We start from the raw sequence: 22,667 nt of genomic DNA, 5'->3' as shown, positions 1-22,667 counted from the left end.
GAGAAAACCAATTTAGACTTATACRCCCTCATTAAAAACACTCCACTGTCTCGTTGCCGGGCCCAGGAGAGGAGAGCCGTGAAACTCCTGCCTGGAACAAACCTTCTCCTGCCTGGGGCTGGCCACACGCGTCCGCGCTGGCTCTCGCTTCTGCAGTGGAGTGGGCTGGAGGGGACATTCCCCCCCAGTAAAGCACACTACTTTACTGCTAACCCTAACCCTCTCACTCCTTTTTTAAAAGGGAGCAGTCCGCATTTTCCTGGTATCTTCCCATTCGGAGGGCTGCAGGTCGTTCAAAGCAGAGSAGATGCTGCCTACACGCGGGGTCAGTGGCGAAGCCCCCGGGGCTGCGGGTGGAAGCCAGGACTGATGCTGAGGAAAGCCGCAAAAAATCACCRATTTCCAGTAAAAGCTCCCTCCACGGCAGCCACACACATGTCCAGGTAGCCCTGGAGCACCAACATGTGGCTCCAAGCAGGGTTGTGCAGGCAGCTGCTCTGAAGCCAGCACACAGACAAAAGATTAACCCCCTAGCATTTATTTTATATAYGTTATCCCTTTCGCTAGGAAGCCAAATGTCAGAATTGTTTAGCATGAAATGCACAGGGAATATAACACACCTAATTTATTTGGTTAATTATTTTCAGACAACGAGACTCCGGAAGCCCCCATCAAAGACAACGCTTTCTTTGTAACGCTCGCTCCGCTGGCCCCGGGCGAGCGGGCAGCCCTTGGCCGGCCACAGAAGCACCGTTCACCAGTTGTCCCATCACGGGCAAGCCCTGCTCAGAACTGAACATCTCGTCATTATTTTTGTAGGGACAAGTTACTTAATACTCACGTTTTGTATTTTTGAAGGTTGCACAAACATCCAAAGAACTTCATGGAGAATAAACAGTGGTTATGTATGTTAAAACTTTTCCAAACTTGGACTTTTTTCTTTTTCAGGGGGAATGGCAAAAGTAACCAGCCAAATCTCACGCTTGCCCCAAGACAGGGAGGTGCTAGAGCTCCTCGGAGGAAACCCGAGGCCAATGTCTAGTCTCACTCACTGATGCGTTTTACCTGAAACATCCTCAAGAAAGCAGCATGAATTATGCCGGAGTGGAAATTTCAGCGCAAACGACCGCAGATGTTGAGGGCTGTCTGAACGGGAGCAGGTTCTGCTTTCACTGCATGTCCCGGGGCACCCGGCTCCTCCCGGCAAGCGCGGCAGGGCAACAGCTCTGCCCGCATCCGAAGGGGTCTCTGAGGACCAGACGCACTGAAACTACTCCTGGAGCACAGCAGCACAGACATGGATTGATTTAGGACCGGCCCCACCAGCTCTAATACCCCACATCGCGTGGATCTGTATGAAGACAGAGTTTAAATAAATACGGAGGCTCTCCCCTTGGTTACGCCAAAATAGCTTTTCTACCCCAAGCCAGTTGATACGTATGTGACCTTGCCTTGATGGGAGACCCCTGGAAAAGCCTGGGGGCAGATGCACCTCCTGGTAATGCCAGCGGAAAACCTCCTGCAGGCCTAAGAGTCCCCCGATCTGCTTGCACAAGACAGCTAGTGCGTGTGCGGTGTTGGCACGGGGGAAATGGCTGCGCATGTACAACAATTAGCTTTATAAACGTAACATCTCAGCTATTGTTTTAGTTGCCGGTCCCTGGGGAGCCTCAGCATTACTGTATTATTGATGATGTTAAATGGGGTTTTCAGCAAAGCTGTTTTCGAGGCTCGCGAATGCCAAAACAGCATTTCAACCCATTAAACTTAACAGACGCAACAGTTTCTTCTAAAAATAATCAGCTCTTCCCACCAGAAAAAATAAAAGCCTGGCCAATTCCTAATGTGCCAAGTTTCAGGCAGGCCTGAATTTTATGACTGGGTTTATACAGCTCTGAGGAAAAAAAAAAGGGGGGGGGGGAAGAAAAGAAAGGAAAGGAAAAAAAGGAGGTTTATGGTGGAAACACTGACAGACCGGAGCTGTAGGTGAAGATCAGCCACATCGCACAACAGGGCTGYGGGCAACTGCCAGCAAACCCATGGCACCTTGTTAATCCCGAATTTTCCTGTTCGGAGGAAAAGATGAGATGTCTTAACTCTTGCTAACATCCTCACTATTATGCTGATGCAAATCCCCTCACCAGGCAGCCACCAGCCCCGCCAAGCGCCAGCCATTGTGGCGCTGACAATAGCCCGTCAAGCCGTTTAGGGGAGAAACAAATACCCTCCACCTCCTCCRAGATTTTAAGTCTCATTAGTATAAATCAGGCCCTCGATTAATGAGGGTTTTAGCATATCGATTTGCATCAGATTACTTAAATTAATGACAGGCGTAGCAGGAGACAAGGCGACGGGAGGCTCTGGAGAGATGAACAGGGAACCGCGCTGTCACGACGCATTAGACGGCCACGGGCAGCCCCGACCTAGCCCCGCGGAGGAAGTCATTCCTGCTCAGCTCTTACACAGCCACCGGAGAGACGGAGAGGTTTCCAGGCAGTGATTCAGAGTCCAGATTTAGATGCTGCTCTGCCATCTGGAACTCGAAGAAACCCCCTTTCTGTGGGCCGTGAATTTACACCAGTTGCTGCTCTTCCTGCCCACACGTGTTTACGACGTTGGCAGCTCTGCAGGAAGAGGGCGAGTTTAATCCTCTCCAGGCGCCAGCACGTCACCTTCTCTGGCTGGGGGGTTTCCTCCTCCCGCGTGCCATTGGGTTTGCTCTTCCTCCTAGAGAAAGCTGGGGGACAAATCCCAATAATCGCAATGCAAGGACAGTACAGCTGGCCCATGGGTTCACCTATCAGCTTGCTTATCTTCAGCTGGAGAGGTGAGACTGCCACCCAAGATCTCTCCAACTTCTCCCTCAGCAGTGCCTGAGGGTACACAGCAGCTCAGCGGGGGCTGGTGGCCTGCATCACCAGGTGTGAAACCACAGCAGGGAGCACCTTTCTCAAGGTTTTTCTGATGGCCCATGGTGCTGCATTCATTCATCCTGCAGCCAATGCCAGCATACCCAGGAATAAACAGGAACGGAGAGCTCTTGCTCTCCATGCAGAGCAGGAATGGGTGTGCAGCTCTTGGTGCTTCAGCAAACCCTTACACACACAGTTTTGCTAAATCTGGGGCATGCAGCCCATGCAAGGTATTGAAGGTCTCAAGCCTGTTTGCTCCCCCTTCTCAAACAAAGGTAGGCCCATTCCAAGCTTCACAGAGAAGCTGGCTGTGTAAATGGATAACAAGATTAGGTGGATTGGCCAATGTAAACTTTAAGAACTGCTTTGGAAAGAAAACCTGCTTTTTAACAGTTGCAGCAATCTCTGATTGGGGGAGTTAAAAGAGGATGGCTTCTAGAAGAGGCTAGGGAGGTACATGRTAGGAGAGACAACCCTGCTCTGCTCCTGCTGAGGTTCAGGGCACACACAAGCCCTGTGAGGACCCACCAAGAGGATCCACCACAAAGAGCCAGGAGAGATGATGGAAAAACCCAGCCAAGGTAGCAAGGAAACAGAGAAGCAAAGACACTGAGAGGCTGCCAAAGGGAGCCCAAAGGGGCACAGGCTAGCAAGACAAAGTGGGTTCAGGGAGCAAAAGCGGCCCCACAACTCCCCACCAGCACCCAGCCCAGCCACACCTAGAAGGGGAGCCTGGAGGTGGAAAACAGAAGGCTACCAGCATCCCCTAAATGGGATCATGCCCATGGACGGAGTCATCATCCTGTAACTAGTAAACCTGCTAGGCTGGAGTTTGGCCCCTGCCACCCAGCGCACAGCCAGCCCCTTCCTGCCGCAGGTGCAAGTTGGCGGGAGACACAAAGCTCCTGGTGTTTCCAAAGCCTCTTCCCCATGGCCTCCAACCCTGGCTTGCCTGGCACTGCCACCACCACTCCTCACCAGCCTGCCTTCCCCGAGGGACTGCTGAAAATAGGCTTTCCTCCCTTCAGAGGAGGGGGACAAGGAAAAGAGGCCCTTGTCCACCATGCCTTCCCCTTCCTCCCAAGGYGGGCAGCCTCTCTTTGCTTCCTAGTTATAAAAGGACTCTCAATCCACGTAATCCATTAGATACAAGTTACAGCAATTTAAGCCCACCTGACCCAGAATTTAAGCAAGMCCACAAGGAACTGCATCTTCCCAATTTACGCTGCTATGCACTCTTAATCAAGCCACAGCAAAGAAATGAAAACCATCACTGGGACTGGTTTATATTCACACAGTCCTAAAAAGGCTGGTATTGCRCAATCTCTTATCAATGTGTATCTTACAGATTACCTTTATCCACTAAAACACAGCAACTTGAAAGATACCACAGAGAAATGCAGAGCAACACCACAAAGCATTTTGGGACAGGAAGACCCCAATGTTAAGCCCAAGCAAACCAGGCAGGAATGACAGCCCAGCAGAGAGCTAACATGGAAACGTGGAGCACACGAGATGACTCCTGGAGCTCTCTGAAAAATGCAGGGTGGCCACACCACCAAGCCCTGAGGACTACAGGCCCTGTGTCTTCTCAGTCTTCAGTGATTGTCTGCAACCTTGAGGAAGATAAGGAGTGTGTATGTGTGGGTTTGAGTTTTTTTTTTTTTTTTTTTTTAATATTAGTATTCTTAGTATCCAAAGGAAGAGAAGAACCAGCAGGAAAAGCCTTCTCATCCCTTCATTCCTGTAGACACTGCAATACACAGCTAAAGAGCTAATGCAGGCAGGTGGCCATCAGCCACCATATCTGACAGACAGACTTCAGGTAGCCCTCGCAACAACACTCTGCAGCCATCCTAAGTTCAAACGCAGGCTGCTTTATATGGAAAAATAAAACCACCAACACTTAAAAAAAAATGGTACAAGTTATTTTCTTCTGACAATCWGAGGTATACTTACCCACATAAAGGTTTTCTCAACAACCATGCCCACCAGCTTCCAAACGAGCAGTTTACACAACAAGAACCAAATGTGGCCAATTGTAGCCCCAAAACAATAGAAAAAAAAGGCAACTGAATCACTCAGCGATGCTGTATCAACACAAATAGCCAGACACAGGGTGGACAAAAATACATAAGCTGCAAGTGGAGAATAGGCTTCACTAAGGCAACAGCCTGCTGTTCCCATCCTGCAGGAAGGGACAGAACCTCAGCGATCCCTGGTCCTCAAGGTCCCCGAGATCCTCGAGGGCTGCCTGGGTTGGCAGGACCTAGATGCCTGCCACTCCTGGCCATGGAGACATGTCAAAAGTACAGGCTGCCCCTCCAGCAACAGGAAACAGATTTTGCCAGTGCTTGAAAGAGAAGAGCACCAGCAGTGCCCATAGTATCAAGTTCACTAATGTGATTTCCCAGTGTTGTCAAGAGTGTCGGCAGCACCCAACACGTGACCGCATGGATGGCAGGGGCTGTATGGAGAAGGCAGGAAGGAAGAGGGCCTCTTTGGTGGAGGAAGAAGAGGATGACAAACAAGGCCATGAGTTATATAAAGGGACATACTATAAATAAAAGCATCCAAATATCTGGAAGGGATTTTTATGTACCTTGCTCTGGAAGGTCTAATACCAGCCACTATCATGAGAAAGGAGGTAAGAGCAAGTCAGCAAGTCTTACCTGGAACAGCACATGAAATCCAGTTAAAACAATAAAGAACAAGGACAGGAAGTTCAGCATGACAAGGTTTAAGAAATAACCAAAGCACTGAGAGGTTGCACCATTCAGAATTACTATTCCAAGCCATCTGCAAGGACAAACACCAGCTTAGCTCAGACTTCACTTGAAGCTCATCCATGCTCCTCACAGCTCGGGAAGATTCAAAGACGGTAACGGCGAACGCGGGCAGCTGCGGGCCGGAGCACAGCAGGAAGCGGCGGCAGAGCTGGGGCACCCCGGGCGAGGAGAGAGGACYCATCTTGCTGCTTTGCTGTTTGTCCCTGCTTAGGACCACACCATCCACGGCAGTACAAAACCACAGACTGCTTGATTACAACAGTCTCATTATTTGCTCCTTTTCTCCCTTCATTACTACCAGAAGGGTAAATACGGAGGCTGGTCTGCTGAAGAAACCAAGAGCAATTTGTATGTACCTGTCAAYGGAAAGCTATGTGCTTTTGACCCAGAACAACAAGAGATTCATAGCTCTGTTAAAGCAGATCCTTTCAAGAACTGTATTTTTTATTCCAAGTCTTTGGGAAAACAGAGCAGCTCACATGCCGCCAAGAACACCATCTCTCTGGTTCATTTTACATTTGAAGCTCAATATTACTTCCATTAATCACTAATTCTATGGATGGATTTAAAAAAAAAAAAAAAAAAACAAGGACATAATGGCAATGGTTATATGGAAAAACAAAAAAACCTGAAGAACAGAGAACATGCATTCCCGCTAGCAAGCAGCCAGCAACATGCCTCAGTCTGCATCCTTACAGTTTAGTTTACAAACTCATGTCAGAAAGCTGGGTTCACACACAAACGCAAAACTAAAGCAGGAACACGACTTTTGATCATCCTACACTGACGTTTACTCTCGTTTCCTGTAGCCCCAGGTGAGAACTCTGTCCTTTGTAGAGTGGAGGGTTATTATGTTATCAACCAAGTCAACTAGACAAGTYTAAAACCCACGTCTGGTCTTTGCATTGTTCACTTTCCCCAAACTAACGAATAATAACTAGTAAGCAATTAGTTGTAAAACGATAAATTCAGAAACGTTTTTCTTTAAGTACATGTTGGACAGAACGCTCCAAAGTGGGAGAATTTACAAGTAACTTTCTTACATACGAACACTTATGCCAAAAACTGAGCTCTTGGAAAAGTCAGCCGCTCTGAACACAAGGGCTTTTGTTCCATCATTCTCTGAGCTCTGAAGAAGTTTAATTTTTTTTTTCTTCATTTAACTTTGCCGGCCTGCCAGCTGGGTATAAGCCAGAAGGGTTATCCAGTCAGACCTCACTGTGATATATTTACAATGGTAGAGCATCTAAGGTTTGTTTATTCCAGGATTAAAATTCAAATGGCTAGAACCATTTAAATAATTAAAGGGCAATCAGAAAAGGCCAAGAAACCAAACAAATCAGTAAAAGTCATGGAAACCATCAGCAATATTTAATTCAGAAATTCTCTTTGTTAGGGAACTTAGCTGAAAGAAAACAGCTGGATGTGGTTCAACCCTCTAAATTAAAAACAATCTAACAAGGTCTATAGGGATAACTCTTTCAGCTACATATTGGAGACCAGATTCACTTCTACCAAGTAAATGTAATAGCACTCAAAGCTAGAAAGGAAATTCCTCAGAACTGAGGTAGTTTCTAAGTATCAGCACATTTTCCAATTCCTCACAAGGCAACTTAGCTATTTACAATCCATTTTTTCCCACACATAAATTTATAACTTTTTCAATTTTATGCTTCCATGATTTATTTTCTAAAGAAAAATAATCTAGCCAGAATATCCCTACTCTACTAACATCATGTTTTAATAAATAACTGGCTACTTCTGGTAAAATTAAGCTTCCAGGATTGTTGATACCAGCCAAGAGTACTCCATCTTCATAGCTTTGCAGAAATTTGGTGTGAAAATAAAGTTGAATAAAGCATTGACCCTGAGCTAGCAAGTAAATTAATGCTTCAATATAAAAATAGAAAATTACCCCTACAATACAAGGCTGGAATAGGACAAACCTTCTCTCTGTGGACTGCTCTCCTAGCTGGATTCCAGCGTCCAGCCAGGCCTAAAGGCTACCTAAAGCAGGAGGAGATGTGCAGAATAATTTTGAGTCTTTCTGAAGACTTTTTCTTCTAAGCTTTTTTTTTTTTTTTTTAAGTTATTTCATACCTTTTCTTAAAAATATACACTACCTTTATTCATGAGTTGTCATTCATCACAACACTGTTTCAACTGCAAAAGCACCGGTAAAGAGAGAAGGGCATCCTGGATAGCACCAAAAAGCTACGGCGGCTTGATGCCCCGGCCCCAGGAGCTCCCAGGGGACCAAATACACCCAAAAGGGGCATCTTCAGCCCTGTCGGCTCGTGCCTGCCCTTACTCCGATCCGCCTGCAGCAGCGCAGTGGGACCTGTCCGGCTGCGCCTTCCCTTTTCGCCTCCCGACCAGAGAGGAAACAAAACTCTCGTAAAAACAAAATCAACACCCTCCACCCCTCGCCGAGGTATTACTAAGGGGAAAAAATAATAATAATAATCCAGCGTTCATCTAACAAATTTGCAGACAAGACACGTGTTGGCATTTGGATCTGTGACACGACAAGTTGCTTCCAACCGAACAAGTTTAATGCCTCATTCCCCCTGGGGACGCACGCTGGGGATGGACCTACAGGAGTTACAGCTAATTGCAAGGATCCAGGGGAACAAATGACAACTCTTCTTAGCTTCYGTGAAACTGGAATTCTCTGTAGTCTCTTCCAATTTAACCAAACATCCTGTGAAAAAAGTAAAACYTGCTCCTGGTATTAACGCTTTATGCAAATAGGGCATATGGCATATAGACCAATTATGCCTTCACATTTTGTTTTACCGCATAATAAAGACAAATTACCTCCACTTCTTTCCAGATAAGGCAACTAACATAATGTGGATAAATGGGAAGTTAACTATGTGAAACACGTTTTCTGCTTGTTGGGCAATTATTTTTCCCCATAAGATAACATGATAAATAAAACTTGCTTCTGTACAGATATTTCTCATTTCAGAAACACATACTTGTTACATGCCACAAAAGGACCCTGGGGAGTTTTTTTTTGTTGTTGTTTTTGTAAGAAATATGGTAAAATAAAAAATAAAAAAGGAAAAAAGAAAAGTGATAAAGACACAAATGCAGAGCTAACTACAGGCTTGTATATACATTTCTGTTATCCACCTCTAACATGGATTCTTGGTGAATGGGACAGACTGGTAGYCCCCATTCCTGTTATTCCCAGAATAGCAAGGGAAAAAAAAAATCAATACCTTAAAACCAGTGGCAACATAGTAAAAACTGTACACTGTTGTCCATTAACTTAAAAAGCAAAGTCACTAGATGGTATAAAAGTGAAAGCAGGTGCCTTCTAACTTTGATAATAAAAGTCTTTTTCTTTCCCCTACGCTGCACAATTATCTCCATYGTCTTTGCATGGCCAGGAACAAGATGCTAAAGAACAAGGCTGCTCGTGATAAACCGCTACTGGTAGCGCCAGAAGTGTTCACATTTTTATCACTCTTGTTGGAGTTTCCAGTAACTTCAGTCGCGTTGAATTCAAACTCTGGGGAACACTGCTGAAGTTCACAGCCACTTCCACTCTCTTCTCCACTGCTTTCTTCACCTACAGAAAACAAACACATTTTGTATTCCTTTACGGTCTGCAGCAGAACATTTCACTTACCAGAGGTGGCAGAAAAAAACCCRAAAGAGCACAGATGCCTTCCTGACGTTCCCGACATAAGGAGCTTGCTGATGTCTTGCAGCCCTCAGTATTTCATCATTCTTGAGATTTAAGCATGAGACTCCAGTCAACAAGACTTACGCACATGGCTATCTTAAACCCCTCTGAATATAGCGCTGTTGGGAACGACCCTGCACACACAGCCTGTCAGAGATGCCATTTACCCCCCTCTTTACTAACACGCTTACAAATATCTGAAGCTTAACCAGATACCCATGTAAGCATGAAATCCAATTAAAAGGGGTGGGTGGGGGGAAGCAAAGACAAATGGCAGCAAACATACTTATGTCAATGAAGTCAACATCATTCCCGCTGTAAGCGTTCTTCAGTTTATTGGTCATCACCCGGAGAGCCATGATTTGCCGGCGAATCACCATGTCTGGCTTGGTAATATCAACTTCCACCTCTGGGTTATTCACTTGACTTGCTAAGCCATTTCCAGTCACTGCAAAGTCATACCTAAAAAGAAAAAAAATCCTGCTGTTAACAGAGCAGCAGCTCAGCAAGGTGAGCCCCTGTAGCCCAAGCTCCTGCCTGCCACCAGTTAGGTGGCACTTCTGGGAAAATCATCTTTGGGGTCACAGTAACACCAGAGAAACCTATGGTAACTGTTAGAGGCCAGGGAGTCACTCTGGCTTTGCATAATGAACCTTAAACTCAAGCCGAGATATTACATGAGCACTTCTCACCGTGCAGACACGTGATGCGATTCCCCTAACAACCCCAGCAGGAAAGACATTTGTGACTTTGGAAATGAGATAACATGGCCAAACTGATCTAAGTACAGAACATCCAGCCTGCTCAGCCTGAGGAAGTGTGCACACACACCCTCATCTGCAAGACCACACAGGCGAACACAGCCCACTCTACTGGTTTAAAGAAAGACTGGGGAACAAAAACTAATAGCATTTGTCTCTCCTAAAACAGGTACTTGGACTTAAGAGTCTTATACAGCAGAGATGTGACTTTTTTTTTAATTTCTGCCAAATCCAATTAACCAAATTGCAAGAAATATCACCATTTAACAGGAGAAAACATTATTTTTGCCTAGTTATGATGCCAGCAATGAAAAGTCTTTAGCATAATCTACTAATCCCGGAAATCAGGCACTAAGATGTAAGCACATATCTGAACAGCATGTTCAAACTCTGTCGTAAATCTGGGAGGGATTTTTTTATTATTAGTTATCAATATTACAAATTGTGAAGAGATTTCAAAGGGAAAGCCAACTGTGGAAGGTCTTTTAACTTCTTGGAGCAACAGAAAAGAATAACAGTGAAGCAAAACATCTTGCACAGTCCACACAGGAGCAGTAAATGAGGTACTGAGTGCCCCAGGTCCTCCTCTTTTCTCCCTACTTAGGGTTGCAAAGGCTCCAGATTGTTTAGCGTCCACCTCACCTTTTTTCTGAAGATGACCTGCCCAAGATCCCTCACCCAGGTGGGAAACCTGCCATGAAAAGCTTTGTACAAGCTGTTGCTAAACAAGACCTTGGGACAGTAGAGCCATTACTCACGACAGAGACCTAAACCATCGCCTTGGCAGGGGCAAAGTAGTTTCAGGCACCAACAAAACAATATAAARTTTTTGCAAAAAAGGCTCAATCTCTGCACCTCAAAAATATCAAGAGCAAAAACTGTTACTACTTAGAAAATCTGCTGTAAAACTTTGGATATTTTTTCTTAATGGAACCTCTTGTTTTTTGCTTATTTTATCGGTAAGCAAACAGAAACAAAAAACAATCTTTTATTTCCAAAATAAAAGCTAAATGGTTACATAAACCATACGACAGAAATCCTTTGGCTGATTCATGTGTTGGCAATTTCTTACTTAAAAAAAGGTTTATAGCTCTTTCTCCATAAAACGCACACATGAAAACCATCGGCCTCCTCCTGCCACTGCCCTCAGCAGCGGAGGAGCAGACCTTTCACGAGCCTCTTCATCTCTCTCACATTTGCTCAACGAGACCCAGCAACAGCTCCTGAGAAGCATCACGTGAGAAACACAAGTGGGGAGCACCAAGGCAACACACGGCTGGACAACACAAGCACCCTGGCTCTGTTTGCCAGAAACACCTCCTGCTCCTGCGACAAGCTACAGGATTTTGTACAAAGCAACTCCCAAGACCTGTGGGCAACAGGTAGGTGGGTTTTGGTCAGCGGAGAGGTGTGATAACAGAAGGGTTATGTCACATCTGGACAACTGGACTCAATTCCCTTCTTTAAAACAAACCATCGTGCAGAGCTTGGACAACCATTTAACTTTACAAGCTCTCCCAGCCGCAAGAAGAAGTTCCTGCAGCAGCCTGCCCCGAGGGAAGTGGGTTACCCCCGCGGCACGGGGCGGCGAGGCCGGGGAGAGCGGGCCAGCCGCCGCGAAAGGCCCGGCACAGGGGTGGAGAGGGAGGGAGTTCACACYGCTCAGCAGCATCTCCAAACCTGCTCTTGGCGCTCCCGTTCCAGCACTCGTTCTCATTGACGGTGCCTACAGACATCTTTTCATCATTGCAAATGTTGCCAGGGAGAGATGACCAAAATTTTTTGGCTTGCTTCAGCTTTTCTTTCACATCAGTAACCTATTTAAACAAAAAAGAAAAAAAAAAGAAAGAATAGAAAACAGGACACAATCCAGAATACTGAGCACTCATTAAAAGTGAAGCTGGAAACGTACTTTTATCACAACAGACACGTCTAGGCCAGATCTTTACGCTGCATGTAGAGTTGCATAGTCTTGATGGTTGATTTACTTTTTTAATACAAAAATCAAACGGTACTCTTCAAACACATATTACTCATAACTGGAGCCTTTAAAACAGGCACTTTCTGACATACGAGCATTGAGGTAATTCACATTTAGAGCCATGGGCAGATTACACCCTTCAGAGAGTTTAAGACAGCCAAGGAATATTAAAAAAAATCCTATAAGTAACAAATGGAAAAAACACACYGTGCTACACAGATCTGGGGGCGCAGACATTCCCACGCCCTCCCAAATTCACGCGAAACCTTCACCAGGACAACCCGTCGGCACTAGCCACGGGCACGACGGAGCACCTCATGCTGGCTACRGGCAGCGCCTGGGCCGCTTCGGCAGGAACGGGCAGCACGCACTCACCAGTCTATCTAAACTCGTGCCAGCAGCTGTCGTTGGCCGCTCTTCTGGGTTGTAGGGTCTAAAGCGAGCACTGAAACCGCTTTCAGAGACGGAGCGAGCRGTTCGGCCCTGCGCAAGAGTTTTTGGCTGGCCGCATCCCTGGAAAACCTACGCAAGTGAAGGAAATGGTTTTTACAAAATGGGACTTCACAAGAGCCCTTCTCATCAGAGTCCAGCTCAAACCAGTAATCCAAAACCCCCATYACCCACAAAATACTACAAGGGCATTATATATACTTGAAAGGACATTTAAGAAAAACTATTATTGACTAAAACAGGGAAAGGAAAAGCCAGACTCTTGCCTTGCCCCATTTACCTTTTGAGACACTTGCATGCTGTTCTCCTGCATGTTCATGATYGCATCTGAAATCTTCACATCAATGGGGTCCATGACTGATTCAATGTTAAAAGGACCCTCCAGCCTCTCTGCTACCAGCAACATAGAGTCTAACACAAAGAGAGAGAGAGAGAAACACAGGGTTTTAAYGGAGAAACTTCAAGTCTAACACACACCAAGTGTGCAGAAGAGCAGAGGCCCTCAGCACACTTGGTGGAAAACGTACTACAAAGAGGAATGACTCCCCCATCAGTCAAAGTGGAAAGTCAGTGTTGGCTTTTGCAACTCCACATGATCCAACTTGAACAAGTGAGTGCTTTGCTGTGAATCAAGAAACGTTTTACAAGCAGGCCTCATGTGCGAGATTGCCAGCTGCTATCGGGATGAGAGATGCCGCAATTAGGAAGAAGCCCAGTGTGGTGCCTGGAGAAGGACCTAGTGGAGGTGCTACACAAACACAGAGAAGTTAACCTCCAGAATATCACTTCTGACCAGCACACATCTCCAGGAAACATTTTTTCCATTCCTGGTRCCTACAGCTTACTGGGCTGTAGGTCTTACAGCACTGCATGTCCACCAGCACCAAACCATTGGCTCACATACGTCAAAAGCTGCATTGAATGTGGGAGAGTCATCGCAATTTTCCAAAAGGAAAAGGAAATCAGCTAGTTCCCATTAGAATAAGCATTACCTAAAACTCTCCTTTCTACTTACTTACTAAAGATTTGCCTTGAGTCATTTGTTTTTAAAGACTGCTTTCAAAGCTGAGACAGAGAAAACCATTAGCTTCCTTGTGCTGCTCCAGAATGCAAGAAACCAAGGAAAAAAGACAAAGAGTACCACCACCACCACCAGGATCCTTCTCTGATGCAAAGCTAAGGACCTGGCTGAGCCTGGAGAAATCAAAGGATTCTGCATTCTGACACTACATGGACTATTTGCAACATGGAAACTGCCTGACACTAGGGTTAATGCTGGGCACTAATGATGCATTGGCCACATCTCTATGAAAGGGGAGATGGAAAAGTCCCTCAGTCAACACAGGGTCAGTCCTCCTGCTGCTAACACAAACATACTGATGTGCCAGCTACCAAATTTCCACTGCTTCCTCTAGGAAACTATTATTGGCATTAAAGTTTTGGCCCTGTGTKGCGTTTAAGTTTTCGCTTTGATTCTCCCCAAAAGGTACACCCGGGCATGCCCCTTGTGCTAAAGTCATCTCTTTTCATCCATCCCAACCTGTATTTAATGTTGATTTTCACTACAGCCCCTCAGTTCCTCAGGCATTTTGTTTTCTGTCCTCCCCTCCTGCGCCACTTTGGGCAGCTAAAGTCACAAATTTATAGTGTTCCAGTTGTGTTTGATTCTTAAATTTTTCCTGGCCTGCGTGATGCAGAAGGCCAGGCTGTAAGATCTCCTGAGGAGTTCCTCCCACTTCCAAGGATAYGCCTGCCCCCTTCCATTAGGGAGAAATGGGCGTTCCTCGCTCAGTCCATTAATTTCTCTTGAAAGGTGCTTCTCATGACATTCATTCTCCTCCTAAGTGCAGGAGGTACTTTCAAAAAGCAAAACCTGCAGGTTTACATCACCTGTTAAAGCCCTATAAAGATATGCCACATATTAAACAATATTAATATTACTATTAATAGCTTTGCCTGAATGCCTAAGTCATTTTAAATTGCACTAAAAAAAAAGATAAAATTGCAATTATGTTGCTTGTATACAAAAAAGAAAAAAAGAAATCACGTGAATTGCTGGAGTATTCCCAGCACGCAAACCCACTTCTTGAAGRCAAGTCAATACATTCAAGATTTTCCGAGAGCAAGTCACGAGCTGATTAGCTGAGCAACGCATCTTAAAARCGACCTCCGTGGGGACAGCGGGGCCGGCAGCGTCTGCCCGGGGCGTCMGCGCCGTCCAGGGCGGACGTCGCCCTCACTCAGCCCAGCCCAGCCCACGTTTAAGGATGAAAACGTGCAAGGAGGTACTGCGGACGCACACGCACAGCGTTAGCGCGCAGGGCACGGCTGGAATTCAGCCSTCAGCGACCACAAACAGGTCTGAGCTAAATGCATTAAAAAAAAGGGAGGGGAAGGAAAAAAAAAAAGGTAATAACAAATGAAACAAAGAGTCTTAGACTGTATTGTGGTGGGCTCCAATAAAGTGATGCTTCAAATCTCTGAGTAATGACCGCTAGCATGAATATACCATTGTGCCAGAGGGGGAGAAAAATGCTTTTGATGTGCTACCAAATGGAGACTTTTTGTAAACAAGTGGAGCACAACTTAAATGTGTTCATCATTGTCAAAGCTTGGGGGGGGGGTTCACGTGTGTAAAGGACGCCGTTTGGAGGAAGCCGTGCATCCCCAATAAAAATATTATGAATCGATAGATAATAAAACACAAAATGTATATCTGTTAAAAAATAAATAAAGGGGGGGGGAGGAAAATCATGCAATTTTGTAACTATTTAATTCCGCGAGTGGCCAGGAAAGGCCGCAGATCAATAAAGTGTTTGTGAAAGACTGAAAGGAAACATAAACCCCAATTCTTCTGGCTGTTTGGCGTCTTTGTAAACTTTGAGCCGGGCAGGCCATACACAAGACCATGGGAATGTAGAGCGAATTGGGTCCTTTGTTGCTCGTGGTGCCATGGCGTTACATGTATCACAGCTAAGGAATGCAGCCGCRGCTTTGACTGCTGATATAGAAAATGCATTCGGCCTCCAGCAGAGCTGCCAAAGCTGGCTATAAAAGATAAGGAAAGTAATAATTGGCCTTGGAGAATATATTCAACTGTAGCTCTTCAGGAGCCGTGATAGATACCGACAAGAAGCACTAAATGAAATAAGCTTTCATGAAAAGGGAAAAAAAAAGGGAGTGGAGGAAATTGGGAGGAAACCTCTACCTCGTGCATGGTTTTGATTTGGGGGATATCCTACAAATTTTTACCTCCCACCAGGCGCTGGCTGGTGTCCCCACCAGCAGTCATAGCTAGCAGCACATCCCCTCTAGCAGCAACGTTTGGCGTTAAATAAGGCTGGCGAGGGCTCAAGGTAACGTTGGTGCTGCCGTGCTCTAAGAGGGAAGGCAAGCTGCATTAAAATCACAAATTAAGCGGGTGCAACTTGTCTCCCCAAAAGATTTTTCCTCTGCTCTCCCCTTCCCCAGCCCTGGTTCAAATACATTAACGTTTACAAGCCGCTGCAAGAGAGGTCGATCTCCTTCGCAAAAACGCCTGGCGAAGTGAAATAACGCACCCGCAGCACGGCACGACTCTTCTCCTCCCTGTGCTGGGGCGAGAGAAGTGGGTCGGGGGGGGGAATAAATAAATAAATAAAAACACCGCTCCACGTCTAGCCCCATCCCTTAAAGACCCTCTTCCTCCTGCACACATTTGTCCTTGCGGCTGGCATTGAGACAGTCCTTGGCGACAAAGCACCTCGCTCCCGCTCAGGAAAGCGGCTCTTCTGCATTGTGCCACCAATAATCAGAAACCCACATCTTCAGCCTCACTGTCTGACTCCAAGAACAAAAGGCAGTTTTCAGCCTTAACCCCAAGATCTGATTTAAAAGAGGAGGGAAGGAGGGGGAAGACCTTGACCATTCATTAACAACCTTCTTTTTTTAAAGAAAAAAAAGGGGGGGGGAATTCTTTGCACACAATGTAGTACTCCAGATATGTATATGGAGCCTGAATTCTACATCTTTGAGCAGAGTAAACCTCTGTTGAAAAAAAAAATCATGAAAAGGCACTGGAGATTAACACTGCTCATTCAGGAAGCCCCCCCACCCCACCCACCGCAAGAGCTCGTTTGAAACAAAGTATAGCCCTGTCTAATTGGTGTACAATTGTGGCAAAAATAGATGGCGAAATAATTTAAAGGTAGTTAAACGGGAGAAAAGATTGCAATTCAGTCATTATTTCATATGCTGCAACTTGAAATGGCACTTTGCAGAAGTAGGCAAGCATAAAGTCTTTGCTTTAAAAAGAAAAAAAAAAAGCCTAAAAACTCAAGGTCCCACAGTTTAGAAAAGCAACAAGCAACTTGTGTATAAGCTTATGGAAGTCTCACTAACTTTATGGAAGCTACTCATATAAAATTTGTCAGTCTGTGCAAAACCAGGCAATGAATACGGAGATAAAGGTTATTGAAAAGAAAGGAGGGGCAAAGACAAAAAACTTTTGCCATTTCACAGTGAGAAATTAGTTTATAAATTCTGATGTTTTAAAACAGAAACATGTTTATATACATGTTTGCATATATGCTCACATGCACYTGAATTAATTTATACTTGAACTATTTATTGCAAGTTGCCCACTTAACTAAGTTATTTCACTATTCTCAAAATCTATTTTTGACACATAATAAATCATCATTTTAAGTCAGTACTGAAACCTGCAATGCAAACTTGCATTAAGCACGAGAGCATGCAGGCGGCTTTAAGAAACTTAAAAAAAAACTTTCATTTTTTGTTTAAAAAAAAACTTTCATTTTTTGTTCTTAAAAATACATAAACAGAGGTCATTTGTCGCACACGCCTCCTCTGCAAACACCAGATCTAGTTAATTTACTTTGCCTCAAGCGGCAAATTAAGATTAAAAGCAAAATTCGCAACATAACTAGCACCCATTCTGTTATTAAACTAAAGACTACATCTCGAATCCGTGGCAAGAATCAGCCCAGAGTGTGAGAAACCAGCAAGCACAGGCAGTAAATGCAACAAAGTATAAGACTATGCTGAAGTAAAGAGCAAGCAAGAAGCCTCTGCGCAAGGAAGCACTGCTAGAAGAAAGCTTTGCTTCCACCCTGGAATCGCATTTATTTATTTTGCGTTGTTTAATAATCTTAACTATTGTACGCGGTCCCTGATCAGCCTCGCTGGGCACGCTGGCTTCCCAAGTTTCGCTTTTAGTTGCATACCACCTACAGCAATTAGCTGCTTGTGCTTTTGTCTGTTTTCTGGCATTATGCCCTTCCCTTTCATGGGATTCCTCTTTTCTACTTGGACTAGATGTTTGCAAGTCTCCTGGCTTTGAGCTATTTCAGCAACAATTGTAGCTGAAATACTTAATATTCTCATGAGAAAGACGGCTGGTAGGAATGAGGGGGAGATGTCAGTCTCCCAAAGAATGACTTGGAAACCCAATTTAGTGACACATTTAACTCCCTATATGAAATGCACAGGCAAAAAAAGCCTTCTGAAAATAATATCATGCACACATCCAGTTGGCACAGGCAGTTAAGTGAAAAGCCAGAGGACAAAGCATGGGAAAACAAGTTCTAGGATTTAAATCTAGTCTGAAATGCCAAACATCAGCAATTTCCTTTTTTTTTTTTTTTTAATCTGTTTAATGAATGAGAAATCTTTAATTTCCTAATAGCCTAATTTTTTCCAAGAGTAGTGCTGGAAGAGTACCACAGCCTTGTCAGGAGCTGCAGAAATTTTACATGTGCACTCATCACACAGTAAYTGCAGTGAAGAGACTGTTTCCAAAGAATGATCTTCCACAGATTAATCAAGGCTTCTTTAGAAACAGTCTGCACAAATAAAAACATTCAGCTTTATCTATKGCTTGCACCCCCAAAACCTGAGGCATCACAAACCCTGCAGAGTCTTGGCCCAACATAGAATTTAACATTTCAGCCTAAATTTCATACACCAAATAATACAAATTCATACGCATAGAAGAGAATGGGGAGGCAGGAGGAAGACAATAGCAAGACAATGGCAAAAACATTAACACAGCTTCATGCAAGGCCTATCAACATTTCAAAAGGATGGTGGCTGAGCTCCAAATGAGCTCTTCAAAACTGGACTTCGGAAAGCCAGCGGTATGGTGACTACAACATATAAGGAGTAGCATAGAAAAAATAGTTTGCACATATATTAGGAAAAAAAAACAGTCAGAGGTTCTCAAGGCTGGACACATTTGAGGCTGCACGATGGGAGCCCTTGAAAGCAGAGGCAAAAGGCCAGAGACAAAGTCAGAGTCAGAGGAGAGGCTGCAGCAGCAGATCCAAGTGCAGTATCAGCCAACAGTGCACGGCTTAAGAGGTAGCAAGTCCCCCTCACCAGCCTGGGGCTCTTTGTTTGCCTGCTTCTAATAGGTATTTGGCCTTTATCTAATTCAGCCTTCACGTTCTTGAATACCGTGCTGAATTCAGGCTTCCTGCCTATAAACGCAAACCGGCACAAGCACAGTCGTGACGGGCTGCAGCAAGACAGATGAGGTCTGTCAAAGCTGGACTGGCTCCAACAAGTAGAGACACTCCAAGTTCGCAAGCGCATGGCAGCTTCGTCTTCMTAGAGCTTGCTGCAACAGAGGTCATTGGCACAATGAAAATCTCATTTATTTAGAAAATAACATGAACTGCAAAAGCTTTGCCATTTACGGAGATGTAGAAGTGAAAGATGCATACTAAAGCTACCTAAAAAGCCTACTGCAGCTCAGCACGTAGCCACTCGCAAATGTCATTCCAATAAGCAACATTCAGTATCAATATGTACTTAACGTGCATGATTTTAACTCATGTTGCTTTATCCACATTACACTCGCATGCATAGTTTTAACCTGTATTGCCTTACCCATAAAGATATTCCATTCCGCGTCCAAATCCCCTTGATTGGCCAAGCAGCCTCTCATGACATTAAAACAGTAATTGTAACATGGCTTCACTGATACTAGACCTCGGCAGTGYGGGCAGTACATCATTTTCAGCAGTGCTCGCGTACCCTGTGGTGTTGGGTTCACCTTTAAAAGAGAAAAAGGGGAAAAGAGAAGAAAATTAGCAAAAATCCCCATGTGTTTACAGTGGGACAGGTGGGAACAGAGCTGTGCAAAGGAGATGCAATCGAGAGAGCCAGTGCTTTCTGGTCAGGGCTCTGCTGTTCGTGGTCCCAGGGAGCAGATGAGGCGGTTCGGTCCTCCTTCTTGGGGTACCTGCTGCCCAAGGGGTCCAGGCCGGCCATCTCTCTGCAGAACATAACCTACACTGCAATAGTACACGTGGAAAAGCTGCTTGATGTCGCGGGAGCACCCTTTGGGCTGCAAGGAGAGGCACCCGAAGGCAGACACGCGGATTGCCAGGTGCCCCTTGCACTGCATGAGGCGGGGGTCAGGGGAAGGAAGCAAAAGGCAAATCACGCCAAAAGGGCAGAGCACAAGGCCACATTATCATCTCAGTCCTGCTGCAAACACTGAAGACAACGCCAGGATTTTTCCTTTCTTCCTTTCTTTTTTCTTTCTTTCTTTTAAGAAAGCGGCAGAAATCTGATGCTGCCAATATCCCCTTAACAAACCCGCGAGGAACAGCCCGGGGAGGCAGCTGCCCTCCTCCTCCTCGGAGCTGCTCCGACTCGGCTCTTCCCTGACAATCGCTCAGCGGGGCTCTCTCGCAGAGAGACCCRCTCCTTTATCTTACATTCAAATCCTGGAACACACCATTTACATGACAGATACCCAGGTTCATTTATACTCAGTACCCATCACGCTACATAACATGATTCCTTTCCCCCGGAGGTAGCTACAATCGAAGGAGGTGGCAGCTACAGCCTTTCAGCACAAAGCCCTGAAGACAAGCTGGGATGAACCTCGAAGCCAACGYGCCTGCAATTTTGCACTCTCGCCCGTGCAAGTGGAGCTATCTACAGCAGACGAGTTACCCTCTGAACCCTCGATGAGGCTATTTTCAAAAGTGACTCATGGTCACTCACATTTGATTCACTCTCTGGCCAAGCTTCAAAACACTCAGTGAAGCAATTTCCACACAGTCACTTTGAAAAGCATTAACGCCAGTGCAGTGTATTAATGCCAATCACGTGGTAGGTCCAACTTAAGCACTAAATAGAGCATCTCTYTCAAGAGCAAATTTAAGTGTTAACTAACTATATACAAAAGTGGAAAATTAAGATGGAATCAGAGATACACTGATGAAATAGGAACTGTCTCTAGTGTTTTAAGCAGTGTACTGCAGACTTCTCATAACGCTTTTGCAGAAAACGGTCTCAGTTATGATCCAAGATGGTTCTGAAGGAAGGAAACACATATCACACCAGAGGAGAGGAGTCATTTGAAAAAAGCAGAGTATCTCATCTGTTGAAGGTCTGGGAATGGACTTCACGGCAGACAGGATGAAAAACTAAATGGAGAGGAACTTCTGGGTGTAAGCCCTGGCACCACCCTTAAGGCCTGAAGCCAAGGGCCCTACTTTTGCGAAGTCCATCGCACCAGCAGAAAATGAGCACGAACAACTGTTCATCATCTCTTTTGCTGAAGAAAAAGTAGGAGGYAGCAGATTCAAAACCAACAGACCACACACACAACTAGTTTTTACACAGCTCAGAATTAGAGCAGTGCAGCTCCTTGCCACGGGAGATCAATGCTAAACGTTTTCACGGACTCCACAGAGAAGCAGACAAGGTTCATGGAAGCAGAGCTCTTACTAAGAACCACAGCCTGCCCAGGATTACACAAATTCACCCAAGAAAGATCCACCCTGGACTATCACATTCAGAGRTATCACCTCTATCTCAGCCAGCTTCTGAACAGTCGTTTTTCGCAGTGGGGAGACTATCCTGGGAAAGTCTCTCCACTGCTTGTCCTGTTCTTACATTCCACGTATCACTTCTGGCCCATATCACCTGGGCTGGACAGATCTTAGTCCTGGCCCAGTAGGGATGTCCTCGCGCCTTGTATCACGCCAAGCTTCTCAGAGATGCTCCAGCCCCRAGCACTCATCCAGCACGGCTGTCGCTGTGGTGCGGTGCAGGGGTTGGAGGGAGCACAGACAAGCTCCTTCTCTACAGACAAGCGCACCGAAGGCCTGCAGATGCCACCAAGCAAGCACACAAGCGCTGCTCCGGGAAAATTGACTTCCACCTCCCACCTCGCTAGAGGAGACAAGCAGGCTTAACCAACCAGAAGCAGCAGATATTTTACATCCTCTTTGCTTATGAAAAGAGAAGACAAAGAAGAGAAGATTAAAAGCTGTTCTTTCCAACAACTCAAAAAAGACCAYGATTTCCTTTTGATGGGCAAGGAAACCGGGCAGAAAGACAAAAGGACAGGTTTCTGTGGTTGATAAGAGTTTGGAGCTGGATTTTACCTGCGAGGAATGCTGATTACAACTCCAGGGTACAGCTACAACAGCTCAGACACCCAGAGCTGGTTGATCCCGTTGMCATCAACGAAAGCCACTTTAGTTTTTAGGAAGTAAACAAGACTCCTTCACACACACCCCAAATGGGGGGTCTGTGATAGCTCTTTAGAAAGAAGCTAAGACCCCATGAAACAGCACTGTGCAACTGGGGCAGACGGAGCAAAAGCCATCAGAAACCGCTGCATGCCTGGCCAAGACGAACCCCTCTGCCATTCTGCTGCACTGAGAAAGGAAGGCAAAGGAAAAACTTCTCCTCTGACCTGCCGGGCTGAGCCAAGTCTTACAGAGATGTAAGAAAATTGAGAATTCATGGCACCAGGGCAGGAGTACACATGCTCTCCAGAGCCCTCATCTGCATACATTTGCAAACAAAAAGCCTTCACCACCTTAGCAGGATGAAACTCCTGCTTACAAKAGGAGCCATTTACAAAACTATGAGGCAAATCAAACAGAGCCTTTACCGAATCAAACAAACAAACATTATTTTCTGCTCAGCCTTCGCATAGAAAAGCRAGCGAGACTGAGCCCATTTGGCTGAGCAAGAGAGGGAGTGCTCAGCGCGGAGAACTGTTTGTTGTGATGGGGGAACCTGGTTTGGATGCTTCAGAGC

At 45.5% G+C, this 22,667-nt stretch overlaps 1 protein-coding gene across 1 annotated transcript in view; it reads right to left on the bottom strand.

Annotated features, from left to right (window-relative positions):
• Positions 1-6,110: 6,110 nt before the first annotated feature.
• GPC4 (glypican 4) overlaps positions 6,111-22,667 on the bottom strand; it is a 44,211-nt gene continuing 27,654 nt past the window's right edge. Inside the window, exons 3-8 of the mRNA XM_085325556.1 lie at positions 19,485-19,650; positions 12,874-13,004; positions 12,519-12,665; positions 11,843-11,979; positions 9,688-9,863; positions 6,111-9,284 (exon numbers count right to left, since the gene is read on the bottom strand). Coding sequence (XP_085181682.1) covers positions 9,076-9,284; positions 9,688-9,863; positions 11,843-11,979; positions 12,519-12,665; positions 12,874-13,004; positions 19,485-19,650 — 966 coding nt within the window. The 3' untranslated portion in view covers positions 6,111-9,075. The remainder of the gene's footprint in view (positions 9,285-9,687; positions 9,864-11,842; positions 11,980-12,518; positions 12,666-12,873; positions 13,005-19,484; positions 19,651-22,667) is intronic.

The sequence above is a fragment of the Rhea americana genome, unplaced genomic scaffold (assembly GCF_003343005.1).
Source record: "Rhea americana isolate MKP2758 unplaced genomic scaffold, rheAme1 scaffold_98, whole genome shotgun sequence".
NCBI lineage: Eukaryota > Metazoa > Chordata > Aves > Rheiformes > Rheidae > Rhea > Rhea americana.
Note: the sequence above shows the minus strand (reverse complement) of the source record. Positions and strands in the feature narration are given on the sequence as shown.